The sequence below is a fragment of the Heteronotia binoei genome, chromosome 1, assembly GCF_032191835.1.
Source record: "Heteronotia binoei isolate CCM8104 ecotype False Entrance Well chromosome 1, APGP_CSIRO_Hbin_v1, whole genome shotgun sequence".
NCBI lineage: Eukaryota > Metazoa > Chordata > Lepidosauria > Squamata > Gekkonidae > Heteronotia > Heteronotia binoei.
The window spans coordinates 141,416,441-141,436,544 of record NC_083223.1 but is presented as its reverse complement, the minus strand read 5'-3'; the positions used below and the strand labels follow the sequence as shown (position 1 = coordinate 141,436,544).

Genomic DNA, 20,104 nt, shown 5'->3' with positions numbered 1-20,104 from the left:
CATGCAGCAACATATAAGAGAGAGACAAAGGCTACGTCATGCTTAGGGTAGTGCATGGGCTCCATTTGAAGTCCTACTCCATACTAAGTCATATGAACAGTCTTTTACATATGAAGGAAGCTGGCCAGACGCCTGGACCTTAATGCTACTGGTTTCACTGCTTTTCAAAACTTCAGAGTCAGCTGCTTAAAACAACAGGAGACTGACCTTTGCTTTAACCAGCCACTTATACATACAAACAGGACTCACTCACCTGGCTTGCATAATAAGGATATCCTGGTTTCAATTTTCTTGTTTTGTCCACAGGAATCACCATTGGTATAGACAAGCTGAATAGTCTCTTCAACTTTTGTGGGAGGTGACATAAATGTCCCAAGGTTTTTTGTGCCATTTTTTCCTAAAGCCACACATGCACACAAAAAAAATACAGACATCTGCTTTAGTGGAAAATCTTATGGAAACTGAAATAGGAAGTTTGGAGTAAGTTCCCTAAAACAACATGAGAAAATGTAGAGAAAGACCAATTCAGGAAATTTCAGGCTTTGGGCTGAAAAGCAAGAAGACATCCTTTCTAAGAATTACTTTAAAATCAGTTAAAATACAGTCCAAGAATATAAGGAGAACAAATTTTGGGGGTGTGTGGATTCTAACTGGTTTAACAGCCTCTGCTCTGCCAGAACCAATCCCAGGATTCTGAGGACATACAATGGATTTTTCAACCTATCAGGTAGTAAAGATGCCGGGGTGAGGGGTTCCTGGGTCCAAGGCTTCCTTCAACTGAAGTCAGTAAATGCAAAACTTTCAAATGCATTTTCAGCTCTCATGCCTAAAACCAAAATATAAAATCTGAGATGGAAGATTGTTCAACAGACACTTAAGTTTAACCATAAACCATTACTCATCTGTTTTGACCAAATTATGCGCAATCTTGTTACCACAAGAGAGGCTAGGTTCAGTTGCACACTCACCAATGGAGCAAACAGATGCCTCTTCTGAACAGTTTGCTGCTCCTCCTTTCCGAAGTACATTGTGACAGATGTTTATGAAAAAGTGTTTCTTTTCTGCTTCTGCAAGAATACTGTCTACAGCCTCCCAGTTCTGCTCCGACTCTGAAGGTAAGAATTCACATGTTTATATTAAGCATCATTTTTAGAAGGCATAGCTATCTAAAGGGATTGAATTGTAGCAGATTATTTGATCTTTTCTTCAGTGCACATGGGATAAAATGAATATACAATGCAAACGGTTTAGGCAGGCCACCAAGAAGATTGAAATGAAAAGTGAAAATACAGACTTGGTTCAAGTGATCCAAAGCAACTGCAAATGAAATACAGAAACATAGAGCTTGAAGAGACTTCAAGGATCATCTAGTCCAGCCCTCAGCACAATGCAATAAACTACCCTCCCCCCTCCATTCCTCCAACGACCCCTGCTCTATGCCAAGAGGAAGGCAGAAAACCTCGAGGATCCCTGGGCAAGCTAGCCTGGAGGAAAATTCCTTCCTGACCCCAAAGTGGCAATCAGTCCTATCATGGGTATGTAAGAAAGAGTCATTAGAGCCAAGCACTGACTCATCCCTTCCTGCTCTCCATCTCATAATCCAGACAAAAGGAGATAATGACACACTTTTGTCTTTTGAGAAAATTGGAAAAGCAACCAAAGATGCTGTTCAGTAAATTTATATTGCAGCAGGAGGCTCTGCCACCCTGAGCCTGCCTCGGCGGGGAGGGCAGGATATAAATCAAATAAATAAATACATTTTATTGTACTATGTTCAATGATCAGAAGGCACAGCAGTCCTATACACGTTACAGTGAATGTATGTATAACCTGCAAGTACATGCATACACCTCCTTGTAAGGAATAGGCAACATGTTTATTTTATAAATAAACCTGGGAACCAGCATCTGAACACAAGTGGGCTTTAAATCACATGTTCAGCTGTATGCATAAAGAAAAACCAAATGTGCATTGTACACAAATTGTATGTATGTTCACTGTCACTTGTGGACAGGGCTAGAGACAACTTTTTGTTATTTCCCAACCAATTCTGTTACTTCCAACTGCTTCAAAGATCACCAATGTCTAATACATGCCTGACAACAATGTATGATCTCTCTGAGGTGGAAGAGATAGCTGAATGCAATTCCTACATTTATTGCTTAAAGCATTTTCTTTATGCACAGCTTTTGAGATGGCTAAATTAAAAATGCCAACTATCAAGGTAACATGTTTTAAACAGCCATACCAGAATGGCGAATCAGTCGTGACAAGTCATAGTGTTTCTTCTTATCCACAATCCTGCAAGGGAGACCTTCTTTTTCTCCAACACATGCATATTTCGTCTCCCATGTGAAGTAATATGTACAGTCTGTTTCACCGACATACTCTGGGGCTCCTCTGCCATCATTGGCTTTGTGAGTTCCCCAAAATAAAAGAAGGTAAAGTATGAAATAAGTCAAAGATAAGAAAATAAATAAATAATATGTATCACAGCTAGGAAAAAAATTACTTCCCAGATCAAAAGATACAGAAATCTCTATAAAGAGGTTCTATACAAACTGAAAAATTCTCAAGAATTTAAGATTGTGCTATATAAAAAGGCTGTAAGAATGCCTGCTAGACCAGAGGAAGGGCCTCTTAACCCAGTACTCTTTTCCTGCAAATGGATATACTCAAGCCTCTAACGAATACCATCACCTTGTGGACTCATTTCTTAACGCTTCTTCCTCAGAGAAGCATAATATCAGTCCATATCATTCACAAACTAGCAGCAAAATCTCAAGCACCTCAAGGCTCCAGAAAATGTGGTGCTTGAGATTTTGCTGCTTGTTTGTGAATGATATGGACTGATATTATGCCTCTCTGAGGAAGAAGCATTACGAAATGAGTCCATACAGCAATGGTATTCATTAGAGGCTTGAGTATGTCCATTCCATCTAGAAAACAAGTATTTGAGATACGATAAGAAAAACTGACAAAGAAGAGATGTTTTGAAGTGCTTTATTGGAACTTTTAAGATCAGCACAAGCATTTTTGCACCTTCTCCATCTGGAGGTTGGAAATTGGAAGAATTTATTTGCAAAGACTTATTTTGTTTAAAAGTTGGAAGTTAGATGAATTTTCTACACTTATAAGGACTTATACAGCATTGCACTTCATTCATAGAATCATAAAATCACAGAATTGGAAGGGCGACCCCTAGAGTCATTTAGTCCAACCCCTGCACAATGCAGAAAATTCACAAATACTTCTCCCTAACTTCACAGGATCAGCATTGCTGTCAGATAGCCATCTAGTCTCCATTTGAAAACCTCCAAGGAAGGAGAGCCCACCACCTCCCAGGGAAGCCTGTTCCACTGAGGAACCGCTCTAGCTGTCACTCAATGCACAGCAGCCAAGAAGGTCTGAGCGCCTGCTCCGGCTGCAACGCCACTGAGGATGTTCTCCGCAGCTGAGAACGAAACGTCTGGAAGGAAAACTTTCTCCAGTAGAACACGGCACTTGATCCCGAAAGATTCTACAAACCCTAATGTCAGGAAGTTCTTCCTAATGTTGAGCTGGAAACTCTTCTGGTTTAATTTCAACCCGTTGGTCCTGGTCTGATCTTCTGGGGCAACAGAAAACAATTCTGCACCATCCTCTATATGACAACGCTTCAAGTACTTGAAGATGATGATCATATCACCTCTCAGCCATCTCATTCCAGGCTAAACATACCCAGCTCCTTCAACCTTTCTTCATAGGACTTGGTCTCCAGACCCCTCACCATTTTTGTTGCCCTCCTCTGGATCCGTTCCAGCTTATCTATATCCTTTTTAAAATGTGATGCCCAAAACTGAACACAATACTCCAGGTGAGGCCTTACCAGAGCAGAGTAAAGCAATACCATCACTTCATGTGATCTGGACACTATACTTCTGTTAATGCAGCCCAGAACTGCATTTGCCTTTTTAGCCACTGCTGACATGTTCAGCATATGGTCCACTAAGACTCCTAGATCATACCATTCTGTGTTGTTGATGAAATCAGTGTTGAAATTGTTACTTAATGATTTGTTGAAATAATATATTATAGTTCATTAGTTACTTATATTCACGGCATTTGGTTTTTGGCTAGCAAGTTCATGGGAGCAGCATCTGGCCAGTCACCCATCAACAGAAACAGCTGGATGTCACCCATATACTGATGACCCCAGCCCGAAACTCCATGCCAGCTGGGTAAGAGGGCACATATAGATGTTAAGCAACATTGGGGAGAAGAGTGCTCCTTAAGGAACCCTGTACTGCCCCCTCCAAGTGCCATCCTCTGTCCCCAACCATGGAGGAATGAGGCAAACCACTGTAAGGCTGCCCCACAGATTCCAACATCTGTGTTGTGGTGAGTCAACTGCTGCTGTCAGGTTTAGTATAAGCAGCACTGACCTGCCTTGATCCAACTGCCTATGGAGATCATCCATGAGAGCAACCGGTGCCGTCTCTATCCTATGGATGGGGTGGAAGCCAGAATGAAATGGATCCAACATCAATGCGTCATTCAGGAATTTCTGGAGCTGCTCAATCACTGCTCTTTCAATTACCTTACTCAGGAGCGGAAGATTCAAAAGTAGGTAGTGATTGGTTAGAGCGTTAGATCCACAGGATCTAGAAAGATCTAGATTTGATTTTTTTTCAAGAGTGGGTCAACCACCACCTCCTGCAGCCCCCTCTGGGAAAATCCCCAGCCCTAGAAACATGTTGATAATATCCTCCAGGGGCCTTGTAGCCCCGCACTGCTGGCTTTTATCAGCCATGAGGAGCACGAATCTAAGAGACAGGTTATCTATGATTACTATATATTTTGATTGTTTATTTAATTTGATGTGGTGCTCTTGCAACCAAAGGATATATTATTGTTATTGAACTTTGATTACTGTGACTGGTTGAGTTGATATTTCATCTCTCCTGGCTAACAGCCAACTATACATCTATCCTCCATGAATTTCCCTTATACTTTAGTCACAATCTGTATGACTATAGTCACATACTGAAGGACCTTTTTTCCAAGTGAAGCACAATCTACATCTAGAGGCTAAGCTATACTGTAGCAGTGAGGCCTCATCAACATACAGAAGGAACTGTATCAGTAAAAGAACTGAGCTTTCAAAGCTCTTTTTTTGCACTGAGGAGCAGTACAACAGATCTTTAGCAGGAAGACTGCCACTGCTCCAACCATTTCACAGATCACCTGCACATTCATTACCTGCTGTTTGATTGCATTCAAAGTTTATGACAGTCATTCGCTGGAAACCAGAACTGCAAGTATCTCCTCCTGGGTATGTTAGGATGAGGTCCCCATCAGCATACCTGATTTTTTTAAACACACACACAAAGAATAAGCTCTCTTTTACATCATCTTACTACTAATGCTAAATAGAAGCCTGTCGGTAGCCCAACTAACTTAAAACAAAAAGACTCCAAATCTGGTCCAGACGTCTCTAAGTGGAATTGTTTGAGCCACAGCTCAAGAGGATTAAGAATTTTGTGTGCATGTTCACAAAAAGCATCATATATCAAGGACAATGTTCTCCAACACCCCCTACTCAAAGCACTTTTCAAACTGCTGCCAGTTATGTTAACAGTTCAATTGTGCCGAAAAGTGAAATTATGATTTATAAGACCAACAAGCAGAACAGCTTTTCTCTTGAAGCAGCCTGCATTAGAGAAAATCCAACATAAATGTTTCCCTTTTAAATATATGTGGCATGCACTAGACATACAATATAAGATGAAAAAGTCAGGTATTCCCTAACATAGCAGCCCCAACCACCCAGTAAACCAGGTGACTGAAAGACATATGCCAGAAAATATACTATTTTTCAAAAAACACAATATCATGGATGAATGGCTGTTGTATGGTACAGTTTTGCCATAGTAGAGGAAGGAACATACATTGTACATGTCAGTGTAAAAGGAAGCTTTTAAAAAGTAGGCAGAATAGCTTGGGTACCATTTCTAGCTTTTTCAAATATATTACATTCCCAGCCATACACTGTCAAAAAGCAAGAATCTAAATGTGTGGGTCTAAAAAAAAAATAGAGGTATAACTTTTGAACAGATACAACAGTGGCCTGGCTAACACCAATGGTTGCACCCCAACATAAAGAGAACATGCTTACAGTTTTTCAGTTTGATCTTGTCATTTTTTAACATACTGATGTTAAAGCTATATGGGATGAATCTGAAAGTGATTAATGGGAATCCACAAAAAATGTTGTGCATTTTTTCCACATTGCCCAAGGTTGGCTGCAATGTCATCCATGAATAACCAAAAAACCCTCTTCCCACCCTTTTTCCTCAGAACTCAGAGCAGTGCTACAGAGGCAGCCCCAGTAGGTGATCTCTCACAGCCCCAACAATGGCTAGAAAGGAGAGACTGCTCAACCCCCTTGTCAGTCACTCTTCAGTCTCCTAGAACAGGGGTCTCCAACCCTTGGGCCATGGACTGGTACTGGTCTGTGGCCTGTTAGCAACCCCACACTGCCCCTTTCGCCTGCCCAGGACCCAGGCGGACAAAAGAGGCAGCGCAGCCTCAGTCCAAGGCTGCCTCATTTAAAGACCCACATGGGGGGCAGGGAGAGGATGGGGTTGGGGGAAACAGCCTAGGGTGGCAAAAACCCCAGCACCACCACCACCCCCCCTCAGACACACAGACACCAGTCCATGGAAAAACTGTCTTCCACGAAACCGGTTCTTGGTGCCAAAAAGGTTGAGAGCCACTGTCCTAGAACATATCAGCTGGGACATCCCCAGGAGGTGTTCTCTATTCCAATGGCAGGAGCAAAGTGGGAACCTAGCAGGATTTGTGGGGATAAGAAATCTCAAAAGTAAACAGTATTTTCGTCTGCTATCAAACCAGTTACATTTGTTTGGATTTTTTTTTGTCTAATTACACTTTATATCAGAGATCCCCAATGTGGTACCAACTGATAAATTTCCAAGTGTCCACTGGTGCACACTAAGTGTTTTAAGAAAGTGGGTGGGGCTTTTACCCAGCAAGGCTGTGCAGATTTTTAAGAATGTTGGTTTGGCAGCAACTGCCACCACAGCACAAAGATCTTCACATGTGACTCAAGGTAACTGATAGCAGCCATTTTGTGGCCTACTTCCACATAAGGACCCATCGTTTTATATCAGAATTCCAAAGGTGCCCGCAGGCACCTTTCTTTCCATAACCATGAGCAATAGCTTGACAAGATGAGCCTTGTGTTTGGAACATTTTCTATGAATACTTGCCAAGTTCCTAGCTATGTAGAAAAAGATGTTCTAACAGCTATAAGTACACACCTGAGGGTCTGATTTGCAAATCTTCCTGCCACTTTATGCTGATTAGTGTGAGGTTTGAATTGGCAACTGGAAACATAGTCAACATTTACACAGTTGCCTGCAGTTGTTTTCCCACATACATTAAGATAATAATAATACTCTTCTTCGTCTTTAGCAAGATAAGCTGAGATAAAGCCTAAAGAAAAGAAGGACAATGATAGTTGAAGCACATCTACAGGAAAGGGGTGAAGTGGACCCAAACAGAAACAGGTATTTAATGCAAAAGTATACACCATGGGCGTTTTCCCACAGAGCTTACCGCAGAGCGACGTCCCTCTTCACCGTGCAGCGTCTGCGCGGATTTCCCACCAACTGCTCCGCAGAACCAGGAAGTAACGGGCCTTTTGCATCGCAAATGTAAACCGGTAAAAACCTGTTTACGTTAGTGATGCAAAAGCCGCAGCTCTTCCTGGTTCTGCGGAGCAGTTGGTGGGAAATCTGCACAGACGCTGCGCGGTAAAAAGGGACGTCGCTCCGTGGTAAGCTCTGTGGGAAAACGCCCCACAACTGAGTTTCTATATCCTCATGGCTGCAGCAGTATTCAGTCCTTTCAATTAGCCACTTCAAAAACTTGTACAAATATTCCTCACATGATTCAGCAGAAGGTTGGTCAGTCAGTATTTTTTTTAATTAAGGGAACAGAACTGATAGCAGGTTCCTTCACAGTTACCACTTTCTCTCCTCCCCCCGCCCCTCCAAATCTAGTTTTGCAGAGGTGTTCTCTATGAATCACCAGTTGCTTCTTTCTATTTTTGGGGAGCAGCGTCCTGGTTCTCTACAAGCCCAAATTCTGAGGCAACGAATGCTGCATGTGCTACAGAGCTCATGGGTCATTCTTCTCTAGAAAGCATGAGGGAGGAAAGCAGAAGCCCTTGTTTAAATATGTCGCCATACGGGTCGTTGTGTACATGGCCACCTAATACAGCAGGGCAAAAGTCTTCTAAGCTAGTTTTCTCCCAACAGGTAAGCTTCATGCATTCAAACAGAATTCTAGAAGTGGTTTAAATCCATGCAGGCAGGGCTTTTTTTGTAGCAGGAACTCCTTTGCAAATTAGGCCATGCCCCCAATGTAGCCAATCCTCCAAGAGCTGACAGGGCTCTTACAGGGCCTACTATAAGCTCCAGGAGGATTGGCTACATCAAGGAGGTGTGGCCTAATATGCAAAGGAGTTCCTGCTACAAAAAAAGTCCTGCACGCAGGTATGTAGTAAAGTGCTGAATAGATGCTCAAATTTCCTCTTTAGTCTGCCCTCATCACTACTTCTCCATACTTCAAAGGCACCAGCTCTAGCATTGAAAAAAAAAGATGCTTACCAGGATCTTGTGTGAGGGGTGTCAAATCTACATAGATATCATGCTGCTCACTGGTCAGGGTACAATTTTTACTTTCTAAGTAATCCCTGTGACAGGCAGATTCTGTAACCCATTCAATCTCATACCGACAGTTGCTTTCAGCAGTGAGTTTGGGGAATGTGCCCTGATGTGGAAAAATATACAGATAATATAAACAAAAAGGTCAGAGAAACTTTGGTAGACATGAGGTAACTATCTGTATTTGTAGGACAAGATGACTGCTTCCAGGATTAGACAACACATACAAATTTGGCTCAAGACTGACCAATGTCACTTATTGTATCAGATCCTGTCCTTTACTAGACAGTTTTCAGGCTACTATTTTAATGAGATTTAGCATTTTTATTATTTACTGCCTCATCAATGTCTGGTTTCAAATCTGCTTCTATATAGCTCAAACAGATGATCTGAAATTTTTACGCAGGAGTGGAAAGAAGTCTACTATAATGAAATCTCTACATACTCACACTTTAGTTTCAGAAAAATCCTCTGGTACAGCTGGGGGGAACAATTCAGGCAACAAAGTTATCATGTACAACAGCACTCCCTGATTAGGAATCATTTCAACTTTTGTAAGTAAGGGTGACACACAGTCAGATAGGTTTCAGACATGAGATCTACATTGCAGCCTTTGTGGTGGGAATTTTAGAGTTAAAGGCTTAAATCCATCAGTTTCAATAGCTGAGCAGTATAGACTGGACACCAATTATGGGAGATTGTAGTTACCTCTCCTCTCCTCCCCTGTGGGCAGACAAAAGTAACTGTCACTGCAGGATTATGCCCATGACAGAAGTCTGGCTTTTCTTCCAGATTACTAAATTGTCTCTCATATTTCAACACAAGTCTGGAAGGCAAGAAAAAACCATATAATACAATGTGAAATATCTTTTCAAGTTAGAAGGAGATTTCAATTAAGACAAGCATAAATTCCAAGAACAGGACCAAGCGCTGCCATTTTGCCACCTTTCAGGGCCATTTTTAATTTAGGTGCCACCAGAAAATTCAGTGTCATTGAATACATAAGGTTAGTCTCACCTCTGATCTCTTAGCCACAACCACCATAACAACCTTTCTTTTATCAGAAGATGCAATCCTATTAATTTTCCTGGACCTCTTGGAGGCTTTTGATACCATCACTTGTGGTATCCTTCTGGACCACCTTTCAGGGTTGGGAGGCACTGTTCTGCAGTGGTTTCAGTCCTACCTCAAAGGTAGATTTCAGTGTGTGGTGCTGCGGGACTGCTGCACCACTCATTGGCTGCCAAAACTCCACAAGATTATACCTTGTCCCCCCATTGCCTTTCAACATCTATGTAAAGCTGCTGGGAGAGGTCATCTAGAGATAGGAGCTGAATTGCCAGCAATATAAGGAAGACACTCAGCTCTACATTATGCTTCCAGCAGATCCCAGCAAGACTGTGGAAACTGAATTGGCAAAAGCCTCAGAATTCTAACATGACATAGCAAAGCCTTCTATTCAGGCCCATAGCCAAAAAGTCTGAGAGGGGGAAGCTGCTGTGTACAAAGCCTGGAAGTAATTTTGGAATGGAAGAGAGCTAACAAATTGAAACCTAATCCCAATAGAACAGAGGTGCTCCTAATAGTGGGGAGAGCTTGACCCAGGAATGAGAATCTCCCCTGATCTGAATGGGGTTACATTCCCTCTTAAGAAGAAGATTCAAGTCAAGTTTATTCTGATCTGAGATCAGAATTCAAAAATCAAAGCCATCAGCAAACAAGAAGCAGATTTATAGCTTGGGGGTGTAGCTGGACCCAGGCCTCCTGCTGAATAAACAGGTGACAGATGTGGCCAGGGGTGTCTTCCACCAACTCTGACTCTTCCTGAGGGGCAAAGTTCTTGCCATTGTGATGCATGCCCTGATAACATATAGATTAGATTACGTCAATGTGCCCTGCTTTGAGCAGCCCATTAAGATTTTCCAGAAGCTACAGAACATTACAGGCAGAATGTTGACTGGAATGGGTTGCAGGGACCATACCACTCTAGTCTTGTTCCACTTACACTGGCTCCTAATTTGTGTCCAGACCCAACTCAGGGTGCTAGTATTGGCCTACGTGGTTAGGGACCAGCATTTCTTAAGGACTGCCTTCTCTAGTCTTTAAGACTTGTCTTCTCTAGTCATCTTTGGAGGCCTTGCTTTGGAGACCTTGCTTTAGGTGCCTCCACCATCTGAAGCTAGACAGGTGGTAATCTGGGTGATGGCACTGAAACTTTGGAACTATCTTTCCATGGAAATTCCTCTGTCTCCATCTGTTGTTGTCTTCCATAAGCAGGTGGAGACGTTTGTTTCATTTGGCATACACTCCCAGTAAATTCTTACTGGTCTTCCTATCTACTTGTATTTATAAGCTTTACATTTTTATTGAATTGTTAAGGTATCTATATACTAACAGCCAAGTTGACTAAATCTGAGGATACTTAAACCTGATTACTGGAGCTGTGAATGGGTAACAGATGTTCCTACAAACCTGAAAAATGCCCTAGGGTTGTGGGAAAATATGAAACCTAAAAAAACCCCCAACCATACATTGGGGAGTCAAAAAACCTGAAAATGATAGAAGGATCACATGTAGCATTATGCAATTGTTTCTCACAGTGGCTGCTGCTAAGCAATTGTTGTATTCCAGGCTTGGTTCTGTCAGTGAAGGGAAGGAGGAAGGGGGCAGGGCTTTTTCAGGCTCATTTTGGCCTTTAAGAAAAATTCACTGGGACAAACTTAGCTATGCTGGCCAATTTGAGGTCAGGAAATTCCTGGAGATATTGAGATGGAGTCTGATGGTTTCAGGAGGGAGAGACCTTAGACGGATATAATGCCATAGAGCCCATCCTCCAAAACAGCCATTTTCTCTAGGAGACTAGTCTCTGTCATCTGGAGTTCAGTTGTAATTCTGGGACAAACTTAGCCATAGATGCAACTGATTCCCACAGTGAGAGCCAGTTTAGTGTAGTGGTTAAGTGTGTGGACTCTTATCTGGGAGAACTGGGTTTGATTCCTCACTCTTCCACTTGCACCTGCTGGAATGGCCTTGGGTTAGCCATAGCTCTGGCAGAGGTTGTCCTTGAAAGGGCAGCTGCTGTGAGAGCCCTCTCAGCCCCACCCACCTAACAGGGTATCTGTTGTGGGGAGAAAAGATTTAGGAGATTGTAAGCCACTCTGAGTCTGATTCAGAGAGAAGGGTGGAGTATAAATCTGCAATTCTTCTAATTCTAGATTTCTAGGTCCTACCTGGAGGTTGGCAACCTTAGGCCTGGTGGCAACTTCTGAGGGACTTGATCCTACCCAACTTGCATGGCTCAGCTAGGCCTGACTGCTTGCTACCATTCAACAGTAGTAAATATTCATCAGTAGCAAATAATGTTCAAGGTAGGTTGACTGTTGAGTGGAAAAGCTGTTGAGATAGCCTAGAACTCCAGCCTAGAAAATTCCTAAAGATCTGGGGATGGAGAGTGGGAGGCTGGAGTTTGAGAAGGGGAGAGATTTTAGTGGCATATACTCCATGCTCCAAGCAGCCAGGGGAACTAGGGAAATATACCTCCGTTGAGTTCTTGGTTCCCACTTGTACATTTAAAATGTAGTTTTAATGTCTTGATGTTTGCCACCCTGGGGACACTATTTGAGTGGAAAGGCAGCACAGAAATATTTTAAATAAAAATAAATAAAACAATTCAATTTAAAGTGCTTTAAAAAGCTCTAAGCCATTCTGTCTCAATAGTTCTTAACTGCCACACAAACATGAACCAGTAGATTAGAATAATTCCAAAGCTGTATATTAACGAAACCACACTAAACCAAAAACAAGAATCACTCACATTCTTGGTAAATGGCAGTGAAATGGAAGAAATGTAACCTTCAAAGTTTCACAGACAGTTATGTACATTTGATATCATTGTTGCGAGTAATGTGCAAACATCACTTCAGAATAAGTATTTCAAGCATACCTGTTTCTTTCAAACTTAAGTTGATCTTTCGGCTGCCCCATGTCAAATGCATGGCCATCCCTCAACAAACAAGCTGCAGCATCTTCTGGACAATTCCTGGTTGCACCAGACTTTCCTGTGAACACAATGCCTCTTATTGCCTTACTAGAACTTTAGATTTATAGAAGAAATATTAGGTCAAACTTCCAATATATTTTGACTATGTTTTCTATAAAAGGAACAGCAGTCAGGGGGTGAGATGAGGACAGAAGAGGAGAAACATGCAACAAGGACATGGTGTCAAGGCTGGTAAGGCAGCTTAGACTGAAATGAAACAAGGTTTGAGCCCTATGGAACCATCTGAGCTTCTGCAGATCTTGCCAGTTAGTCCTGTTCAGGGAAGCCTTCTCCTGACCTTGTTCAGTTGGCCCTCCTGGAACTTATTCACTCATTAACTTTTAAATAACTTCCTATATTTTATTGATAATTTATAAATTATCACTGATTGATTTTATTACATATTATGTATTTTTGTATGCAGTTGTTGTTTTAGTGTTGTAATCCACCCTGAGCCTTTGGGAAAGGGTGGGCTGTAAATTTAATAAATAAATAAAAGTCAGGTATGCCACAGAGGAGGCCCAACCTCTTCAGCACAGTGAAATTATCCACAAAGGGGGAATGGTCACAAGCATGACTACCACATGAACACAGGTCATCGTCAAATGACTGTATGTGGACAAATGGTGAGGCCAGGGTTTTTTTACTGGCTGTCCTTTTCTACACACTAATTTCAACACACATTTTCAGCAGAGGACCTCTGTTTACATAAATTGATACAAATAGCCAGTTTGGCCTCTCTCCCCCAAAAACAAGCAGAAGGATTGTTCTTCTCAGACATAAAACAAAAGCAAACAAGAGTCAACAGAACACTCAATTCTACAAGGTTATCAACAGAATGCCAAGTGACTACATAGTGTGGCTGCTGATAGCCACGCAATTCTAGTGGCTACAGAACACTGAGTTGGCTGTTTGTGAGCCACTATTTAGAGAATTCTTGGGCTTGCCTAGCTCCTCTGCTGACAGCCTATAAAACCCATTGGTGAATAATCACAGGAACATCACTACTCACTGGGGCAATATTTGGGGTCTTTGACTGACTAAGCAACTTGATACGGTAAAGTTAACCAAAAAGGCTGAGACCTTTCTCATGCAGGGTTGTGTTTTTCTCCCCTTTTCTGGTTGCACAAAGCAACTCAATACCTCAGCTGCCATCTTCTATGTTAAATTAAAACAAAAACCTCCGTGTAACATGCTTTAAGCATTTTCAGTGTGAGAGTGCATGGGGAAGAAAGTGCAAAAGAATAGAGGAAAGCAACATGGCATTGTTACCCCAATCTCATAAGAAAGGACATACAGAATACAGATGGAGAGAATTTAAGTGAAAGACAACATGGGGTACACTGGGTAGAATGTGTCTTGGGGGGAGAGAGATACTGTTGAGAAAACAGCTTCTTTCAAATAATAAAAGCTCAAAATGTCATTCAAACACAAACCTGAAACAGCTTTTTAAAAAAGGAAAAGGAAAGAAAACATGCTAGGCAATGGAGTGTTTGACAGACAATGCACACTGAGGTTCAAACCTATGTTTCTACAGATGTTTATATGTAGCTCTACATCATCTTCTGATTCATCAACCAGGTATGTTCCAGAAGTCTTAATCAATGGATTTAAGTCATGTTTCTTCAAGCCATTATACACATAGCAGGGTACCTAAAAAATTAAATGTACTAATGACATTAAGCCATTCAAAATAATTACAGGACACAATTCCATAATTCAAAAAGGCACTGCAATACATCAGTGGAAAAATTACTCAAGGAAGTATGCATTACCTCACACAGGCAATATGGATGCAGATGTGGTCATGCTTGTGTGGCCTTGGAATACTGACAATGAAGGACCATCGAAGCCATACATCTGTACCACTGGTGGGAGGGAGCACAGGCAATAGTGCCAGAACCCGTGCAAGGGTCTGAGTTTGGAGACTGATTTAGAAGGGGCTTGGTAGTTTTTAGGCCTCCATCTATAACGATGGCAAGGTTGTGTTCAGGACTCAGAAGCCCTGAGCCCTTAACAGTGAAGTTCTTGCAAATGTGTAAGCTGTGGCTAGAAAATGAAGATTCACCATGAGCGAACTGTTTAACCACAAATCAGGTGAACAGAAAGTTATATGTAATGTAGATAGATCCAGTAGGCAGCTGTGTTGGTCTGAAGCAATAGAACAAAGCAGTATACTATAAAACTTAGTTGGTCTTAAAAGAACACTTGTCTACTGCTTTGTTATATGTATTTTACTTATTTTATGTACATTAGCTCCCCTGCGCACTCTATTATCCAGGATTTTATATTACTTATATTGTTCTTTGTACTGCTAAATCTGTTTTATGCCAATAAAGGCTTGTTGTTGCTGTTGTATATGTAATGTGTTAGTGAAGCCCACAAAATGGGTCAACAAAATGAGAAGATCATCTTTTGACCTTTGAGAAGGCAAGGCAACAAAACCCAAGATCTGCCTGCTGCCTATAGGTTCTCTTACCTCTTTATTTGGTTTGAACAAATCCTTCTTGCAGGCAACATACGTCTTCCACTCAAAGTAGTGCACACAGTCTGTTGAAGCCACAAATTCCGGTGAACCCTAATTAAGGAAGTGATGATATTCAGAAACATGTTTCACATTTAGAGATAGAAAGCTAACTTAACATATACAAATAGCTAGTCTACAGGACCACTAAAGCTTCAAGTATGAAAAAACAGCTCTTATTTAATTCTTGTGCCTGGCTTCTAAGCACCTGAACTACTGCTCTTTTGGGGGAGATATGACAGCCTAGTAGGGTTGCCACCTCTGGGTTGGGGAATGCCTGGAGATTTTTGGGAATACCTGAAGCTTGAGGAAGGCAGGGTTTGGGGAGGGGAGGGACCACAGCAAGATATCACGAAATAAAATCCACCTTCCAAAACAGCCATTTTCTCCAGGGAAACTGATCTTGGTCCTCTGGAGATCAACTGTAACAGTGGGAAATCTCCAGATGCCATATGGAGGCTGGCAGCCCTAGTAAATGTCGTATTTATATATCTACAGTAAGATGGGACCTTTGTATTGACAGAGAAGAAGCAAGCTACAATAACAGAGACAGCCACTCAATGTCATGGAACTATAAGCATTTCAGGCAGGTACCCTCTGTTTCAGCATCTTCCATTAGAACTTCTGTATGTATGCAACAGTAACAATTAAGCAAGCTTCAGTATACCACAGGCTGAAGGACTAAGCAATGGGAATATATCAAGGAATGGCCTAAAGGCATTTTGGTACTAAATTTTATTTGCACCACAAAACTGTGGTGTGTAGAAGGACTATGATCCCATCAAGACCCATCCATAGCCTTTAGGGAAAGGTGAAAAGTAGTAATGCCACTAACCAGAGTCTTCCCACAGTAGAAATTGATGCTGCTCTGCAGATGTTGACTACCTTGCTGTGGACAAGGCTTTGTTGTATTGAACTCCAAGAGCAGTTTTGTAGTCCTTGTAAGTGTGATATCACCTAAACCAGAGAAACAGTTCTGAAAATTCAAGTTTCATATTTCATAGGTTTGTGCAAATCAGAACACTGTCTGCAACAACTTTATGGCCGCATTTAGACATGCTACTCTGTACTGAAATTATACACAAACAGACACATGCCTCTCAAAAGGAGACATCTCAACCATGGAGACACATTACCAGGGAAGTTGCAAACACTACTCTGGCCCTAAAGATATATATACATCCAGCTCTAATCCCTGATTAGGCTGAGAAAGAGACCACTTGCTTAATGTAAGAGTATTGTTGCAAATATATTATATTACCCTTCGCACATTCTACTATAGTCAAAATGTTACTGAATTTCAGTCATCAGAATAAACCGTCGTGGCCAAACTGCAGCTCGGGAACCACATGCAGCTCTTTCACACAGAGCCAGTTTGGTGGTGTGGTTAAATGCGCTGACTCTTATCTGGGAGAACTGGGTTTGATTCCCCACTCTTCCACTTGCACCTGCTGGAATGGCCTTGGGTCAGCCATAAACTTATTTTGTCTGACCATTCCAGTCTGTGAGAACCAAGCAGTACCACCTCTTAACATGGAATCATCTCTTCCTCCAGTTCCCCCTCACCTGCATCCCCAGCGGGATGACAAGAAGAAAACATAAGGAAGCAAACTCATCTGAAGAGCACCAGTTCATCAGATAAGCATGGTAACACGGTTGAGAATTCCTTGGGGACAATAAGGGCAAGCAAGTATAGAAATCTTGCCCTGTTTCAGACTTCACTTCATTGCTTGGTTACAATAAAGCATTGAATGTTTATACATTCTAACCCAACTACTGTAGCAAAGCACATCTTGCATAGATTAGAAAACTGGAAGAACAGTCAATTAAACCACGTAGTCTACTAAAGGCACAGGGATAGCACCAAGAAATTGTGAAACGAATGAGTTCACAAACCTCTTCCCTTCCTCCAGCTCCCCTCATCTGCATCCCCAGCCTCCCAGAGCTACTCCAGGGGTTAGGGGACCCTCCTCATGAAGAAGGAAACACAGTATTGGAGGAGCAGATACACCAGTGGTCACTCTCCTCCCTCACTGCACAAGTTCTTCCACATACAGACCAAAAGTCTTCATAAGATAGGAGTTTGCATATATATGGAAGGATCTCTGGCAAACTCACCTTCATGCTGCAACCCTCCACAACCCATCCTACTGTTCTCCAGGATATCCTAGCCCTCAGAAACACTGGCGAGGGACATAAGAAGGTAGAAGAAACCCCTTCTAAGCATTCATTCTAGTCATGGATCATCTGATCCACCCCAATGCTAAGACTCACTGTTGCTAGATTATTTTTAGCAGCCAAAATGGTGCTCATGAAATACTTTCCACTCAAATTTCTCCCCAGTTTAGATTTCCAAGTCCTATATTCATAGTTTCCTCACCAATATTCTAGCAGTCTCACTGTGCAAGGGTTGGTAAGTGATGACTGGAAAGCCCAAACTGAAACTCAGGAAGAGTGAACTGCGCCTTGTCACTAGCAAGGGGTAGTGGCTAGAGCAGGGGTGTCAAACTCATTTGTTATGAGGGTCAGACCTAACATAAATGAGACCTTGTTGGGCTGAGCCATGTTGGGCCGGGCCATGTGTGCATCTATTTAAGATTAGGTAGCAGAGATATAATTTTTATAAAGGACACAAACAAAAATATATATATGTTTAAAAAACTTAAAAAACATGCTTAAAACATTAGCACTCGTTGGTTTTAAAGATGCTTTCTTTGTATCTCTCCCATGGGGTCCAGGGAACTGGGCAAAGGAAGCAATGGCTCTTTCCTTCCTTCCCCAGGGGACTGGGGGTGGGAGCCTCAGCCATTAGAAGGGAATGAGGCTTGGCTCAGTAGCTCTGCTGTGCAACTAAGAGAGCCTGGGAAAGCAAGCTATTCCTCCCCCCTTCCTCCCCAAGGGTGGAGCCTCAGCCCATGGAGAAAATAGAGGTTTTGCTCTGTAGTTCCTGTGCAATTGAGCAGGCCTTGCAAAGCAAACTGTTATGCAGAAGGAAGCAAGAGAGAGGAAGAAGGAGGCAGATGACATCCAGTTCTCAGGGGCCTGACAGGAACCCTCCGGGGGCCTGATTTGGCCCCTGAACTGCATGTTTGTCAGACTGGGATCTGATAGACCCAAATTTGAATCCCCACTCTGCCATGAAAGTATGCTGAGTGACAGACCAGTAACACGCTGTCAACCTTAATCCACCTCAGTGGATTGTTGTGAAGATAAAATGGAGGAGCTGTGAGATGGTTTGAGTTCCCGCTGGGGAGACTAGTAAGGTATTTTGAAAACTGATTTCCCTGATTCCCCCACTTCCTATGGCCACCCAAAATATCCCCTCAAATCCTGGTCCTGGGGATCTCTTCTCTCCCAGGAACAGGATTTCAAGGAGTATTTTGAATTCCCTCAGGAGGTGGGAAAATTGTGCTCTACAGGTAGAAGTCCTTGCACCAACAGAAACATCTGTTTAGGATTCAATCTAGGCTTTGCAATCTTTGAGCTGCAATCTGCAAGTCAGGTATTAAGGAGAAATCTTTTTTCACAATATCTAACAAGAGATCAAAATGTAGCTCAGAAGTCAAATTGTTTACTTTCCTTTGAAATTTTAGCTCAACCTTCTTAAAATTAGAAGACTTTTGCAACATGTGGGTTGTGTGCAACACAAAGGAACATTCCATATTTATATTTATTGTTTCTTTACTCCATGTTCATTACGTGAAGAGTAAGACATCAACTACGTAACATCTTCTAAAAGTCATTTCGTATTAAACAATCTGGTGATGGATACTAGTCAGTTACTTTAGGTAACTTCCATTTGTTATCTCACTTACTATTCTCAGTTATCTTCTGCATTATTACCTACATTGGTTTCCTGTTGTTCTATCAATTTTCTAGATTCTTGCTCACTCACAACCATAAGAGCTAGAACCTCTAAGGGCCATCTCCCACCCTATCCCCACAGTTTCTGGTCAGTGGAGAGACACTGCTAGCACAGTTGCTGCAGTTTGTATCTTTGCCCAACAGGTCTGAAAACTGATACAAAATTCAACTGAGTTTCACCACAGCTATTCAGAGTCTTACAGGAAACTGGATGTATCCAAAGGAACTCAACTGCTTTCATTGTTCTCAGTAGCCAAAGAGGAAATTGAGAAAGTCAAGGATTTTGAAGGCTAAGAGCACTTTCATGGAAATAATATCTTGTTCTTCAGAAACACAACTGACATTAAAAATTAATGTAAAACTCAACTGTCAATGCCTTACAGGGGTGTCAAACATGCGACCCTTGGGCCAAATCAGGCCCGCAGAAGGCTCCTATCAGGCCCCTGAGCAACTGGTTGTTGTCTGCTTCCTTCTCCCTCTCTCTTGCTTCCTTCTGCATAACAGCTTGCTTTGCCAGGCTTGCTCAATCACACAGGAGCTACAGAGCAAAGCCTCTATTTTTTTCATTTGCTGAGACTCCTCCCTTGGGGAGGAAGGGGTGGAGGAATAGCTTGCTTTGCCAGGTTCTCTCAACTGAACAGCAGACCTACTGAGCCAAGGCTCTCTTCCTTCTGTTGATTTAGGGTCCTCTCCCTCCTAGTCCCCTGGGGAAGGAAGGAAAGAGCCAGACCTTTCTTTGCCCAGTTCCCTGGATCGCACGGGAGAGATACAAAAAAAGCACTTTAAAGATCAACGAGTGCTAACATTTTAAGCATGTTTTAAGTTTTGTTTTAAAAAAAATTTTAATTGTGTTTGTCTGAGTCCTTTATAAAGTTAATATCTCTGTTAACTAATCTTAAATAGGTACACACATGGCCCAGCCCGACAAGGTCTCATTTATAT

General features: G+C 42.0%; 1 protein-coding gene across 1 annotated transcript in view; it reads right to left on the bottom strand.

The window, feature by feature from the left end:
* Positions 1 to 20,104, bottom strand: part of IGF2R (insulin like growth factor 2 receptor) — a 131,825-nt gene that overhangs the window by 87,067 nt on the left and 24,654 nt on the right. The window contains exons 3-13 of the mRNA XM_060241808.1: positions 16,134 to 16,255; positions 15,254 to 15,352; positions 14,298 to 14,427; positions 12,679 to 12,793; positions 9,444 to 9,561; positions 8,679 to 8,841; positions 7,326 to 7,500; positions 5,242 to 5,345; positions 2,249 to 2,413; positions 969 to 1,109; positions 254 to 397 (exon numbers count right to left, since the gene is read on the bottom strand). Coding sequence (XP_060097791.1) covers positions 254 to 397; positions 969 to 1,109; positions 2,249 to 2,413; positions 5,242 to 5,345; positions 7,326 to 7,500; positions 8,679 to 8,841; positions 9,444 to 9,561; positions 12,679 to 12,793; positions 14,298 to 14,427; positions 15,254 to 15,352; positions 16,134 to 16,255 — 1,476 coding nt within the window. The remainder of the gene's footprint in view (positions 1 to 253; positions 398 to 968; positions 1,110 to 2,248; positions 2,414 to 5,241; positions 5,346 to 7,325; positions 7,501 to 8,678; positions 8,842 to 9,443; positions 9,562 to 12,678; positions 12,794 to 14,297; positions 14,428 to 15,253; positions 15,353 to 16,133; positions 16,256 to 20,104) is intronic.